This window comes from Mytilus californianus, unplaced genomic scaffold, assembly GCF_021869535.1.
Source record: "Mytilus californianus isolate M0D057914Y unplaced genomic scaffold, xbMytCali1.0.p SCAF_2, whole genome shotgun sequence".
NCBI classification, from domain to species: domain Eukaryota; kingdom Metazoa; phylum Mollusca; class Bivalvia; order Mytilida; family Mytilidae; genus Mytilus; species Mytilus californianus.
This window is the reverse complement of record NW_026262668.1, coordinates 49,564,152-49,577,136: the sequence shown is the minus strand read 5'-3', so window position 1 is coordinate 49,577,136 and position 12,985 is coordinate 49,564,152. Positions and strand designations below refer to the sequence as shown.

Here is a 12,985-nt window from a genome sequence, read left to right as displayed (position 1 = left end):
CACATTGCCCCTTTTAACAAAGCACAATAAACCTGGAATTAATAATTTGTAGTTTTTTAGCATTTGTATTTTTTGGTACATAGCTTCAAAACTAGCATATGTGTTAAATTATTGTACATCTTATAATGTAAAAAAATATAATTTAATATAATGCAAAATTACATGTAGATAATCAGTAATAAAGAAATGTTTATGTCAATTAAGTAACGATAGGACTTCTACTTGTAGTTTTTGTTTGTTACTGATAGATTTGACCTTTTGGATACAACACAATAAGAAAGCTTTTCTTTTTCTAATTACTATGGTTATTAGAGTTATCAAGCATAAATTTGTTGTCCATGGTTGCTTTTGTTGTTTGCTAATTTATATTTTCTAGATTTACCAACTGAAAATAGAGTTACTTTTTCAACTATTAAATCTTTTGTGATTTTTATTGCATACCATACATTAATAACAATGTTTAAATGACGTCCTACGTAAATTTTAAGATACATGTAGGGGTCATTATAAAAAAACATGCAAATTTCGATGAAGTAATATTTGGAAAAACAATGTCATTGTTTAAAACATTTAAATGTGTCCCTCTATCCTATAGTATGGTAGCAACTATTTTCAGAAATATGCAATTGGAAAAATGAAGGGTTCCTTCAATTTTAACAATTTTAGGTCATCCTTTGATAGAATCGTGTCAATGGTGTTACCAATTTAAAACATGCATTTAGGTACTAAATATTATTGTTAAACATCAAACATCTGTTCCAATTTGTTGTTAAGGTTTAAATTACTACTTATTAACATTATTCCTCTAGCTATACATTCTTTTTAAACATAAATTTCAGAATACATTGTCGTTAAAAAGTTGGCTATCCTAATTATGGCTGTTGTAAATACTAAAAAATACACTTAAATTGAATATATGTATAATGTATAAGATGAAATGATAAGAATATGCTTAATCCTTCATATACAACCTAAAAACGCTTTCATTTATGAATAAAAATTAAAAAGTATCGCATTTTTATATTGTAACACCACTGACTCTTCAGTAACTCCAATGACACAAAAGTATCACCATTGACAACACATTTCAAATTTTACTTTTATTAAGTACTGAACACAAAACAGAGAACACTGAGCAAAAGAAAAAGAAGAAAAAATAATTCTTAGGCTTAAAAATCTCAAATTATATAACATAATATCAATAACTAAAAATGTCAGTAGTGTTACTAAATAGTGTCATTGGTGTTACCAGCATACACCAGTTTTTGAAAACTTTGTGTATGTAATACATGATATTGTTAAAACATTGTTAAATAAGTATTGTTTGTTATAAATAATATGATGTTTCGCTTGTTAAACATGAAAGAAACACCAAAAAATGCTGATTGTCATAATATATTCAGTGGTGTTACTAAGCTGGTCAATGGTGTTATTTTATTAAAATGGTCTCACCATTGACAGTAACACCATTGATTTTCAGGTGTATTTTAAGGTTTAGTTACAAAATAAGGGCTCCATTCCCCTATTTTATATGGTGTTCCTGGTGCATGTTTCTACAATCAATATATTTCATAATTCAAAGTTCAGGAATTTAAAAAAAAAATGATTTTTATAAGGGTACACCATGGACACTATTTTCAATTACGATATAGCTTGTACTTACTTTTAATATTTTTTCACTAAATTTTCAACATAAATGTTTGTTTTCTTTTGCATAACATGCTTACAGGTAACATTGCTAAGGGAGAAACTATTGTAAATGCTGAAATATTGAGAAAGATAACTCTTACCCTACCAATTTGTCTTTTGGTTACACCATTGACTTAAAAAATGAGACTTTTCCTTTTGGTTAATTTTTATACGACCGCAAAAAAATTTTGCGGTCGTATATTGGTATGACGTTGGCGTTGTCGTTGTCGTCCGAAGACACATTGGTTTCGCACTCTAACTTTAGTTTAATGAATGGATCTCTATGAAATTTTACCATAAGGTTCAATACCACAAAGGGAAGGTTGGGATTGATTTTGGGGGTTATGGTACCAACAGTTAAGGAATTAGGGGCCAAAAATAAGCATTTTTGTAACTTCCAGACATAACTTGTATGTTAGTATATGGATCTCTCTGACATTGTACCAAAAGGTTCCATATCACACAGGGAATGCTGGGATTGATTTTGGGGGTAATTGCCTCAAAATTTTAGGAATTAGGGGCCAAAAAGGGGCCAAAAATAAGCATTTTTCTAGTTTCCAGACAATAACTTGTGTTCAAGTGTATGGATCTCTCTGAAATTGTACCACAAGTTTCCATATCACACAGGGAATGCTGGGATTGATTTTGGGGGTAATTGCCTCAAAATATTAGGAATTAGGGACCAAAAAAGGGGCAAAAAACAAGCATTTTTCTAGTTTCATGATAATAAATTGTGTGTAAGTGTATGGATCTTTCTGAAATTGTACTACAAGTTTTCATATCACAAAGGGAAAGCTGGAATTGAGTTTGGGGGTAATTGCCCAAAACGTTTAGGAATAAGGGGCCAAAAAGGGGCCAAAAATAAGCATTTTTCTAGTTTCCAGACAATAACTTGTGTTCAAGTGTATGGATCTCTCTGAAATTGTACTGCAAGGTACCATACCACAAAGGGAAGGCTGGGATTGAGTTTGGGGGTGATGAATCATAAGGGGGTTCAAAAAATAGGGGGGGGGAATTTTTTTTTTTTCCTTTTTTTTCTTCTTTTCTTTTCCTTTTTTTTTTCTTTTAAAATCTTCCATTTTAAGTTGGTTATTTCTGTTTTATATTTAAAAGCAAATAATAATGATATGGTAGGAGATACACACCAAACAGGATGTGTAAATTATTACATAATAAGTATTGTGCAATAACAAGAAATTTTCAATTGCACAGTATTGCACAATAGCAAGAAATCTTCAATTGCACAGTATTGCGCAATAGCAAGAAATCTTCAATTGCACAGTATTGTGCAATAGCAAGAAATATTCAATAGCACAATATTGCGCAATAGCAAGAAATTGTCAATTGTACAGTATTGTGCAATAGCAAGAAATATTCAATTGCACAGTATTGTGCAAAAGAAGATACTTCGTATAAATTGTTTATTTCTTGACCAATTTCAATGGGGTTTTATTCTTGAATTCTTGGGGTTCTTTAATATGCTGATTCTAACCCTGTATTAAGTTTTTGGATTTTGGGCCCCGTTTTTAAATTGGTCCACATTGAGGTCCAAAGGGTCCAAAATTAAACTTTGTTTGATTTCATCAAAAATTAAATTATTGGTGTTCTTTGATATGCTGAATCTAATCGTGTATTTAGATTCTTAATTTTTGGTTCCGTTTCAAATTGGTCTACATTAAGGTCCAAAGGGTCCAAAATTAAACTAAGTTTGATTTTAACAAAAATTGAATTCTTAGGGTTCTTTGATATGCTGAATCTAAACATGTATTTAGATTTTTGATTATGGACCCAGTTTTCAAGTTGGTCCAAATCGGGGTCCAAAATTACACTTTGTTTGATTTCAACAAAAATTGAATATATGGGGTTCTTTGATATGCTGAATCTAACCATGTATTTAGATTTTTGATTTTTGGGCCCCATTATCAATTTTGTCCACATTGAGGTCAAAAGGGTCCAAAATTAAACTTTGTTTGATTTCATCAAAAATTGAATTCTTGGGGTTCTTTGATATGCTGAATCTAACCATGTATTTAGATTTTTGATTTTTGGGCCCCATTATCAATTTTGTCCACATTGAGGTCAAAAGGGTCCAAAATTAAACTTTGTTTGATTTCATCAAAAATTGAATTCTTGGGGTTCTTTGATATGCTGAATCTAACCATGTATTTAGATTTTGGATATTAGACCATGATAGGTGAATGTCCAATTTAAAATTTTTAAGTTCTTAGACCACATTCATTCTGTGTCAGAAACCTATGCTGTGTCAAATATTTAATCACAATCCAAATTCAGAGCTGTATCAAGCTTGAATGTTGTGTCCATACTTGCCCCAACTGTTCAGGGTTCGACCTCTGCGGTTGTATCAAGCTGCGCCCTGCGGAGCATTTTATTTTATTATTAAACCAACATACACCTTCCAAATCATTAAAAAAATGTTTGTATGTATCAAATGCAATAAAAAGTGATAATTTCTAATAACAAATGATATGAATAATAGCCCTATTTCAGGTCTGAAGGGATTTATAGTAAAAAATAACAGTTGATTCTGGCTATATCCAAGGGTTTGAGAAAAAATTAAGAATGTTTTTATAACATTTCATAGTCAGAGATATAACTCTATAGGGTTATTACAGAAAATAACTTGCGTGTGTTATTACAGATACTTTCATGAGTTGCCTACTCTTTATTCCTTAAATTTTCTAAATCTGTAATAACATATGTTTGTTATTTGTAAAATTATTTCATTTATAGTGGCCTCTAGGGATCTCTTGAGACTTTGCGCAGAAACTAAATGCATAGCCTTGATAACTAATTTTTTAATTAAATTAATACATTTTTGATTAACCATGGTAAATCAATGAGACAAGGCTATTAAGGGATAAACTTAGCTATGATAACAAGGCTCAGTTATTAAAGGAATTTAACTTATTATATAAGACACTTGGGAATTACTGAGAAACTTGTGCAGAACCTCATTACATGCTCTGGTCATTATTTCTTACAATAAATTAAAATACATTGTAATTAAGCATGATGTATGTCTGAGCAAATGCTTTGAAGTGATATAGAGAAGCTGTGATAACACCCTTTAGTTATTACAGGCATATTTTTTCTGTAATAACATAAAGGTGTACTATGCAAAATTGGCAAACTATGAACTGTTATATCTTTCAATAGTTAAGTATACATATAGACAAAAGTAATATCAATAGAACTTTTAAACATTTTAACTAAACTAATGATGTATATTTTCCCTTTGAAACATATAACATACATTAAGTTATCACAGTTCTTTGATTTTTTAGTCCACAATAACAAATGTATGTTATTTTTCTGTAATAACCCTATAGAGTTATATCCCTGACTGTCATACTGTAAACTGTGTATAGTGTATCACAAAACATTCATATCTTTCATATGCAATAGTTATTTTGATACATTTTGATATAGTTTCATGTCTTTTGACTTGAAAAGACCAAATAACATAGTTTTGCATGGTTTTTTGATAATGACCCATATATAAACTCGTGTAAAAATGAAGTAACATACGATATATGTAGTGTTTTGTAGTGAACATTTGTGTTGAGTAGTTGACAACATCGTTATGTGGGGGACAAATAGCAAACCTTTCTTTCATTGACAAATCAGCCATTTTTTCTGCGTATTCTAACTCAAATACTACATATCAGATTGAAACATTACTTTATACATGATCGATATAATGCACAGAAAATCTCAATTGATTTTTAAGGTCAGCACTTCTAAGGACAAGGTCATAGTTACTAAAAATAGACTAGAATTTGTCCCAAAAAGTGGTTTTGAAAAGTGGACTCAAATACTAAATATCAGATTGCACCCTTACTTGGATATATTGTCACCTATATGTGACTAGCCATGATATCATAGTTCTAGGCTTATGGGGATATCTAGTCTAAAATTGGCTAATTGCATTATATATTCATCCATTACATACTGAAAAAAAAACACTCTTTCAAGTTATAATGACATATTTCATGTACATTTTGAATTTGTTGAAGTAACAATGATAGTGTCTTTTGAATATTGGCAAAAGGAGATTCTGTATTTGATGCAAAATTTTTGATAAACGAATGCTCTAATTAATAAAATAAACAAAATTAATGCATTATTGCTGCTTATAGTGAACAAATTCAAATTTTAAATGCATTAAACATGTTAAGGGCATACGAAACAGTTTTGATCCCATAATGAAATTTTGATGAAAATTTGCAAATAGGCTATTTTTTACCTGCTTAAATCAAATATGTAATAAAAAATGTACCTTCATGTGCTACTTTTTGAGTAAAATGAGGTAGAAATTTCAGATATTTGCTCAAAATTCGGATTTGTGGACGTATTTTTCCTTCCGACAGAAATGCATAACTTTTTTGTTTTAAAAGATAAAAACACATGCTGTTTTTTGTTAAATTATAAATAATTTCTCTTTTTTTTTTAAGTATTTTATAAATTTATTAAATGTTCATGAATGTAGAAAAAAATTGCATTATTGACTTTTTCAAGACAATTGGTACAAATAATCTTCATACGTAATCAAACCGAATGTCATTTTAAAAAAGAGGTGTCCATGAACTCGTTTAAATGTTAAATCAGTTTGAATGATAAAAATCAGTCGTAAATTGCATCTTTTCCCGATATGTCACAGTTTGACGTGGCGAAAATAACATTTTACGTTAGCAACGTCTTTACCTCCCCTGTAACTGAAAATGTATTTTAAACTTGTAATTACACAAATGTATGAAGTCAGTATAAAATGTGCCTTAATGAAAAATGAAAATTGAAATGATCAGACTAAAGATTGAACTCCCTGCTGTCAACACAATTATTTAAATTGTTTGCTACCAATAGTGTTAGGTACATCTACACCAATTCCAAACCAGTACCAGATAAAAAAAATATATACTTTTCATGTTTTTAACATGGTGTTGAAAAAATTTTTTTATACACCCGTTTACGGGACGTATTATCATGATTATGGTATACCGTTGTCCGTCCCTCTGTTCGTCCAACTGTCCGTCCGTCCGTCGTCAACATGTTGGACAATAACTCAAATGACCAATTTGCATGAAACTTTGGTGAATTGTTTATACCTATTGACGCAAGCTCCCTTTCGATTTTTATAAACTTTGGATATTATGTTTCTGAGTTGTAGGGTTTTATTCATTAAAAAAGGGGGATTTTCCAGTTTTCGGACAATAACTGAAAAATGCTTTGAACAGTTTTCATAAAACTTTAGTGAATTGTTTATATCTATTGATGTGAGCTCCCTTTCGATTTTTATAAATTTTAGATTTTACGTTTCCGAGTTATGGGGTTTTATTCATTAAAAAAGGGGGATTTTCCAGTTTTCGGACATTAACTCAGAAATGCTTTGAACAGTTTTCATGAAACTTGGTGAATTGTTTATATCTATTGAAAAAGCAGTGGGCGTAAGATGCGCTCATGGTGCAGCTGCAGTTTATTTCAGTTTGTACCTACATATACATTGTGCTATTACGACACTGTCAAAGGTTAGGGGAGATTTGAGCACTCAGAAACATGTTGAATCCCACCACATTCTTTATGTGCCTGTTGGGAGTTACCAAAATCAGGAACCTTTAATTCAGTAGATGTCTTTAGTTGCTGTCTGTCATATTTGTTTTTCATTAATTGTTTTGTCATAAATCAGGCCTCTGATTTTTCGTTTAAATTATTTCACATATTGTCATGTTTGGGTTTTATATAGTTGACTATACTGTATGGGTTTGATCATGCTGATGGCTGTACAGTGACCTATAGTTTTAGATTCAATGCTTGCATCCATGTCATTTGGACTCTGCTGGATACGTTTCCCATTGGCAATCATGCCACATCTCCTATTTTTCTATAATGCCAAAGAAGCCCCTAACAGACTGCTAAACTCTGAAATATGTGCAATGCTTTTATAAGTGACACACAATTTAAGTGAGAAATCCAGGTATTAAACAAGATTTTAGTCATCTACATTACATGAATTGTCAACTACATAACTATAGCAATTGTTTAGAAGTTGACTGTTATGTAGAGGACGCATTCACATATTGATGTGTTTTGTCTTACCAGCATGACCAGTATTTCATCAAAGTCAAACACATTTTTCTATAGATAACTCAAAATCAAATATTATAAATCAAGTATGGACATCCTCCTCTATAGTCTTCATAATAAATATTCCGGTTACCAAGTGGACAAGTATTTCATCAAAGTCAAACACATTTTTCTATAGATAACTCAAAATCGAATATTATAAATCAAGTATGGACGTACTCTTCTTTAGTCTTCATAATAAATATTCCGGTTACCAAATGGACAAGTTAAAAAATATTGGGCCACCTCTTTTTACTTAAAATACTTAGGTGCTAGCTATTTGGAGAATTTTGGGTTTATGCCTCAATTAATTATACCCCACGCAACAAGTTGCGGAGGGTATAATGTTTTTGACCCATGCAACGAGTTGCGGAGGGTATAATGTTTTTTACCCGTCCATCCATCCGTCTGTCTGTCTGTCCGTCTGTCCGTCAGTCCTGTTTCTTGTCATCGCAACTCCTCTCAAACCACACAACAGAATTTCACGAAACCTTTTTAGATAATAAGGACATACTATGTAGTTGTGCATATCGACAGGAAATTACGATTCAATTCTTTTTCTAGGAGTTATGCCCCTTTGAACTTATTTACTTTAATGTACTACTGCAACAGTTTGTCATCGCAACTCCTCTCAAACCACACAACAGAATTTCATGAAACCTTTTCAGATAATAAGGACATACTACGTAGATGTGCATATCGACAGGAAATTACGATTCAATTTTTTTTCCAGGAGTTACGCCCCTTTGAACTTATTTGCCCAATATACTACTGCAACCTTTAATCATCGCAAGTCCTCTCAAACCACACAACAGAATTTCATGAAACCTTTTCAGATAATAAGGACATACTACGTAGATGTGCATATCGACAGGAAATTACGATTCAATTTTTTTTCCAGGAGTTACTCCCCTTTGAACTTATTTGCCCAATATACTACTGCATCCTTTTGTCATCGCAACTCCTCTCAAACCACACAACAGAATTTCATGAAACTGTGTATATAATAAGGACATACTATGTAGATGTGCATATTGACAGGAAATTATGATTCAATTTTTTTTTCTGATACAATTTTTTTTTCTTACACTTATTTTATTTCTCCAATGACAATGTGTGGACGTGGGGTATGTGAGCGCGCTCACTAAGGTTCTTTCTTTTAATAGTGTTTGGGCAATTACTTTGCAACAAGCGATGTCAGAAGTTGTAAATTAGCAACCAAATACATTTCCGTTATGTAGATGACAAAAATTTAAGGTCATCTAAAGGAATCAAGTTTAATCTGAACCCATAGCTGACTACTGCTTTATTCATTTATTATATCCTTCTACAGTGTATTTTCAATCTGTATCCTTAAAATCACATAGTTTGTATCATTTTAAAGGTTTCTATTTTGATACGATATTCTATATTTATTTGGTGGGCTTTGAACATAATTTTCGACCATTGTTTACAGAACTGTTTCTGACTTTTCTTCTGCAAGAAAAAGAACTTACCTTGACTTGGGCCAGACACTTAAAGAAAGTTGTGAGGTTAAACATGTTTGTAAGCACTCAATGTATGATGGTTTCCCCTAAAATGTGAAAATTATTAAAAGCAGGCAGGAAAATGTTTTTATTTTATTTTATTTTTTTTGGGTGAAAAATCAGCTTAGCTCTACAGAGAATATTGCTGTTAACCTGACAGTAAATACTAAATTCTTGTTTTACATTCTACCGGTATATTGTGTAATAAGCAATGTGAAACTAAAAGAATGTTACCTGAGCAATGCTGACACATTTTTAAGAGGTTATCAGACTATTTTAAAAAAGAATCATTGAAAATTGTCAAATGAAACCAGAGCAAATATTTTTTTCATCTTCAAAAATATTAGAAAAAAGGAATTGCATGACCAGGACGGTAAAAACAGACCTGGCAGAGTTAGGAGAAAAACTAACAATCATTTTTGCATGCCCTTACTGTATTAAATTGCCAATAAGACAACTAGAGACCAAATGAAGTAGATGTTAGCAACTATAGGTCACTGTACGGCCTATGACATTGAGTAAAACCCATACTGCATAGCAATTCTAAAAAGCCAGACATGACAATATGGTTTTATGGTTTAATTTTGAAGTAAGATAGACATGATAGAGACAATCTCACATTGTTATTAAACCCCAGTCCCTATGTCCTTCTGTCCAATTAAATTCCTTCCCATTTTACACAGTAACTAAAAAAAAAGAACTTCCCCATCTGTTCCTGAAATTTGTTAACAGTCTTCATGTAAACATGTTATGCCATGTTATGCAGTTTTAGATTCATCTATCATGTCTATCTCAACTATCTGTTTACCAAATACTTATATATTCTTACACATAACTGCCATGGATAAAATTTTGTCACATTTTTCTACGGAAATACAAATAACAGATTCCTGAAATTAGTTATAAGAATTAAAATCAGCATGCTTTCACATGTTATGTGTTTTCTGATCCATTACTCATCAAATTTCTGTTAACCGATTACTTATATTCTAACACTTAATGGCAGAGTATGAAATTGAAATTTTAATCGCAAATTAGGAAACTGCATATGAGAGCGTCCTTAAATATTTTGATAAAATAGAGAATGGAAATGGGGAATGTGTCAAAGAGACAACAACCTGACCAAAGAGTAAAAACAGTCGAAGGCCACCAATGGGTCTTCAACACAGCGAAAAATCCCACACCCGGATGATAGTCTTCATTTAAACATGAGTTACCATTTGAAGTGTTTTCAGATTCATTGCTTTTCAACTTCCTCTTGACAGAATTCTTAAAGCAGTGGTATCATTAGTGAGCAGTAGCTCACAGTTTTAATTGTTTTCCCATTATTTACTTTCAATGACTTTGTCATGTTTGTAGTGGTGAAAACCAACCTTCTAAGAAAGGACTGAAGAAACAGCAGAAAGCAGCAGAAAAAGAAGCGAAGAAGGAAGCAAGGAAGCAGGCTCAGGGTGAACAACATGTAATTATTGGATAATTAAAACTTTTGTCACAGGAATCAATAAAAATATCAGAATTTATCATTTGTCCAGCAAAAGTATAACAAAGCTATATATTTCTTCTGCTAATTATTTACCATTCATTTTACCATTCAAACTAAAGTAGCAATCAGAAATATGAATAAAAGGAAATGTTGGGTGAACATCAAAGAGACAGTAACCTATAAACACAAATAGTTATATGACAATTTGATGTCAACATACAGTCTTTAACAATAGACTGTTGTCAATAAATATAATACATGTAATATCACCTGTAAATTTGCACTAAGTCTAAACCCTGTAAATAAATGAAACAGAGACTTTGAATAAAAATGTACTTCCACACAAAATTCCAATACATTTGTAACAAAAAACATTTAAAGATATTGTAAAAAACGACCGCTGATGAGTTAACTGACTTGGTACAAGCAGGTGAATGTGTGAGAGGATAAACCAGTTTAAGTCAATATAACTAAGCAGTTGTAATATTCTTTGTTAAAGTAATGTCATTTCATGTTAAAATAATGTCATTTCATGTTAAAGTAATGTCATTTCATGTTAAAGTAATGTCATTTCATGTTAAAGTAATGTCATTTCATGTTAAAGTAATGTTATTTCATGTTAAAATAATGTCATTTCATGTTAAAGTAATGTTATTTCATGTTAAAATAATGTCATTTCATGTTAAAGTAATGTTATTTCATGTTAACGTAATATCATTTCATGTTAAAGTTTCTTGTTAAAGTACCGGTAATGTCATTTCATGTTAAACTAATGATATTTCATGTTAAAGTAATGTTATTTAATGTATAATAATGTCATTTCATGTTAAAGTAATGTTATTTAATGTATAATAATGTCATTTCATGTTAAAATAATGTCATTTCATGTTAAAGTAATGTCATTTCATGTTAAAGTAATGTCATTTCATGTTAAAGTAATGTCATTTCATGTTAAAGTAATGTTATTTCATGTTAAAATAATGTCATTTCATGTTAAAGTAATGTTATTTCATGTTAAAATAATGTCATTTCATGTTAAAGTAATGTTATTTCATGTTAACGTAATATCATTTCATGTTAAAGTTTCTTGTTAAAGTACCGGTAATGTCATTTCATGTTAAACTAATGATATTTCATGTTAAAGTAATGTTATTTAATGTATAATAATGTCATTTCATGTTAAAGTAATGTTATTTCATGTTAAAGTAATGCTATTTCATGTTAAAGTAATGTCATTTCATGTTAAAGTAATATCATTTCATGTTAAAGTAATGTCATTTCATGTTAAAGTAATGTCATTTCATGTTAAAGTAATGTCATTTCATGTTAAAATTATGTCATTTCATGTTAAAGTAATGGCTATTTCATGTCCATAAGATTTTTAAATTAGTAAATTCAAGAAATGGCATGGTATTTCTTGCAAATAAGAAATTTTTTAATGTATTTCTTTACAGGCTTCACAAGAAGAAGATGTATCAAAAGGTTTCTATGGCAACATGCCTATGATCCAATCAACAGAAAGACCTGACCGAACCATATTAGATCTGAAAGATTTAACACCAAGCTTGAAAGATAAGAAAGTGTGGGTTAGGGCTAGGTTGCAGACAAGTAGAGCAAAAGGTAAAATCCAAAGATCATTTCTGTGATAAAAAATTATGGATACAAAGGACATAGGAACAAGGTTAAATATAGACTTTTTTTAACTCACCTCAAGTGAGCTTTTCTCATCACTTGGCGTCCGTCGTCCGTTGTCGTTAGCTTTTTACAAAAATCTTCTCTGAAACCACAAGGCCAAATTTAGCCAAACTTGGCCACAGTCATCATTAGGGTATGTAGTTTAAAAAATGTGTCCGATGACTCTGCCAACCAACCAAGATGGCCCCCATGGCTAAAAATAGAACATAGGGGTAAAATGTAGATTTTGGCTTATATCTCCGAAACCAAAGCATTTAGAGTAAATCTGACATAGGGTAAAACTGATTATCAGGTCAAGATCTATCTGCCCTGTAATTTTCAGACAAATCTGACAACCTGTTGTTGGGTTGCTGCCCCTGAATTGGTAATTTTAAGGAAATTTTGCAGTTTTTGGTTATTATCTTGAATATAATTATAGATAGAGATAAACTGAAAACAGCAATAATGTTCA

General features: G+C 30.9%; 1 protein-coding gene across 1 annotated transcript in view; it reads left to right on the top strand.

The window, feature by feature from the left end:
* The window catches only part of LOC127729941 (aspartate--tRNA ligase, cytoplasmic-like), a 45,541-nt gene that overhangs the window by 7,085 nt on the left and 25,471 nt on the right, over window positions 1-12,985 (top strand). Inside the window, exons 2-3 of the mRNA XM_052237915.1 lie at window positions 10,716-10,818; window positions 12,294-12,459. Of these exons, the coding sequence (XP_052093875.1) occupies window positions 10,716-10,818; window positions 12,294-12,459 (269 nt within the window). The remainder of the gene's footprint in view (window positions 1-10,715; window positions 10,819-12,293; window positions 12,460-12,985) is intronic.